At 45.4% G+C, this 3148-nt stretch overlaps 1 protein-coding gene across 1 annotated transcript; it reads left to right on the forward strand.

Moving 5' to 3' along the window:
* Positions 1–1747: 1747 nt before the first annotated feature.
* Positions 1748–3148, forward strand: LOC125590466. Its single transcript, XM_048764040.1, has one exon. The coding sequence runs from the start codon at positions 1748–1750 to the stop codon at positions 3146–3148; it is 1401 nt and encodes a 466-aa protein (XP_048619997.1).

Below are 3148 nucleotides of genomic sequence, written 5' to 3' on the forward strand. Positions count from 1 at the left end.
TTGCCTCTCCTCCTCTTTCAAAAAAGCAAATTTCTCTTCTAAAAGGGACAGCTTCTTTTGGATCTGGTAATGGTAAATCTCTTTTACTACTATGTTCCTCTTCTGGTCCTGCACCAGAAAAAGTGAAAGAATCTCTTTTCCATACTAGATCTGCAGATTTTAAATCTACCCCTGATGTTACTGTTCACAACAGTTTTAAGGGTTTCACTGTACTACCTCCAAATAACTCATCCAATTACCCTTCCAACTATACTCCCAGTAGATCAAACCATTCTACTGGCCCCACCATTAAACTCCCTCAACTAAACCCTAACTCTTCCACCTCAAATCCAAACCAATCATCATCCTCTCAGCCTGCTACTCCCTCTCCTAAACCTGCCTCCCCACCCATTTCCTATGCTGAGAAAGCTAAGCCAATAGCAGATAAAACCTTGCGAAGAGTAGCACCCTTATCCTACTCTGAAAATGGTGTTCCACAAGTTACTATACCTGATGAAGTTTTCCAACGGGGAGCTGAGCTTCACAAGGATTTCGTCCTTGGCTCTATCCTTGCAAAGATGCCCTCGTATCAAGCAATCCAAAGCGTCCTGAACTTTATGTGAGGAAAAGGTCAGAAGCTTGATATTCGCACAAACAAAGAAGAGAGAACAATCATGGTTAGAATCCCAAATGAATATATCAGGAAAAAAGTTCTTGAAAAAAGGATATGGTATGTTGGAACTGCCATGTTTCAGGTCACTCCTTGGTCATCTAGAGGATCAGTCTATGCTATTGATATAGGATCTATTCCTCTTTGGGCGCATCTCAATGGTCTCCCGCTTGATCTGAGAACTCTAGAAGGCCTCAGTTTTGCTGCCGGTCTGATTGGTGAGCCAAAAGAAACATATGAGTTTACAAAGAACATCTCAGACGTCAATATTGCGCATGTAAAAGTTGAGGCAGACATGACAAAGCCCCTTCCAACTTTGATCGAGCTCAGAAGAACCTCTGGAGAGATCATTCCTGTCCATGTTGAGTACCCTTGGACCCCTCCTGTATGCTCCTTCTGCAAACAAATAGGGCACATATCAAAGGACTGCCTAACTGCTACTCATGTTTGGGTTGAGAAAAAAACTGACCTTCAACCTCCTAGCTCTGACGAAGCAACTCCAAAGACAAACATGCCTGCGCAGCAAAAACCAGACACACAAATGACTGATGCACCGTCTCCAGAAACTGAGACAGATGATTTCGAAGCAGACCTGCAGGAGATAATGTCAACCCCTCATTCTTCTGCCTCAGAGTCAAGAATGAATGAGATCAGACCCATCTCCTCTGGTGCTAACCCTTTCTCCTCCTCTGGTGCTAACCCTTTCTCCTCCCTAGCCATTATCCCCTCCTCCCAAGCCCCCTTCTCCCCTCCCCGTGACCTCCCCCCTCCCATCACCTTCTCCTCTTCTTCAAAGGACAGCCACTTTGTTGTAGCTCTTGCAGCAAATCCTATTCAAACAAGGCGATCATCCCCCTTTAAACACAAAGTCACTAAAAAACGCCCCTCTCCCCCATCCCACCTCTCTATCACTCTAAAAAACGCCTTCTCCACCCTTGATTCTAGTTTCCTTGAACCCCCTCCACCCATTCTCTCCCCTGCTCCTGTTTCTGACCCTCCTGATCCGGTTCATATCCCTGACCAAACTCTTCCCACTCCACCAAAAACTCCTTTTGAAGGCTCTCTCCTACCCCAAGGAGAGACCCTTACCCTTTCTCTATGAGTAACAAGATATTTTTTTGGAACGTCCGTGGCCTAAATGACCCGTATAAGCACCTCCCTTTTTGTCAGTGGTTAGCCTCTAGTAAGGCCCACTTCGGTGCTCTTTTGGAAACTTATATCAAAGCGCCGCAACTCAATCACGTACTATCCAAAACTAACGATGGGTGGAATCATTTCTCAAATCATGCTTCAGATCATGATGGCAGAATCATTCTAATCTGGAAGCCTCATCTCACTGTCAACATTCTACACCAATCGAGGCAATCAATCACGTGTGAAGTCACCATAGCTCCCTTACAACAGTTTGTGCTAACAGCTTGTTATGCAGCAAATACAAGTGAGGAGCGCTCAGATTTATGGGCTGACCTTATCAACGTACATCAGACTTACTCCCTCGACTCTTCCTCTTGGATTGTTGGAGGTGACTTCAACCAGATCACTCACTATTCTGAGCACTCCCTTCCCTCTGTAAACTGCTTTGACCCTCATATGACACAATTCAGAGATGCCCTATCCCACCTCAGCCTCTTCGACCTCCGTTTCACTGGCCCCCTATTCACTTGGTCCAACAAATGCCCTTCCTACCCCATAGCCAAAAAACTAGACAGAATCCTTATCAATCAATCTTGGATAGCCACTTTTCCCCACAGCCAAGCTTTTTTCTTAGCCCCTGAAATCTCTGATCACTCCCCCTTTGTTGTTGACCTGGCTGTCGACCTCCCTATCCCCGGAACCAGACCTTTCAAATTTTTCAATTACCTCACAAAACACCCTCTTTTCTTCCAGACAGTGCTGCAGGCTTGGGATCAGTCCGGAGGCATGGCTTGGGATCTTTCTCACTTGTGTGTCAAACTGAAAAAAATAAAAAGAGAGCTAAAAAAACTAAATAGAGAGAATTTCTCAAATATCCAAGAAAGAGTGAGAGAGACTAACTTGTTGTTAAAAGATGTGCAGGTGCAGGCGTTATCTAACCCAACTTCGGAGAACTTCCAAAAGGAAAAGGAGCTGGAGGAGAAATGGAACTTCCTCAGATCCATAGAAGAAAGCTACTTCCGTCAGAGGTCACGCATCAACTGGCTAAGGGAAGGCGATTTCAACACAACCTTCTTTCACCGACTGATGCAAATACGGAACTCCTTCAACTCCATTCGCTCGTTCATCTTGCCCACTGGAGAGGTTATAACTGATCCGAGCCACATGGGTGCTATGGCTATCGCTCACTTCAGACAACTCCTGGCTCCTCCAACTCAACTCACTACTGCAGTCTCTCCCATCTGGTTTCAGGAGATCTCTGACTTTCGCTGCCCTGAAGAAAATGCGTTGACACTGGTTACAATGCCCACTGATGAAGAGATCAAAACGACAATGTTCAAAATCAATTCAAACAAGGCCCCATGA

This window comes from Brassica napus, chromosome C7, assembly GCF_020379485.1.
Source record: "Brassica napus cultivar Da-Ae chromosome C7, Da-Ae, whole genome shotgun sequence".
In the NCBI taxonomy this organism is placed as follows: Eukaryota; Viridiplantae; Streptophyta; class Magnoliopsida; order Brassicales; family Brassicaceae; genus Brassica; species Brassica napus.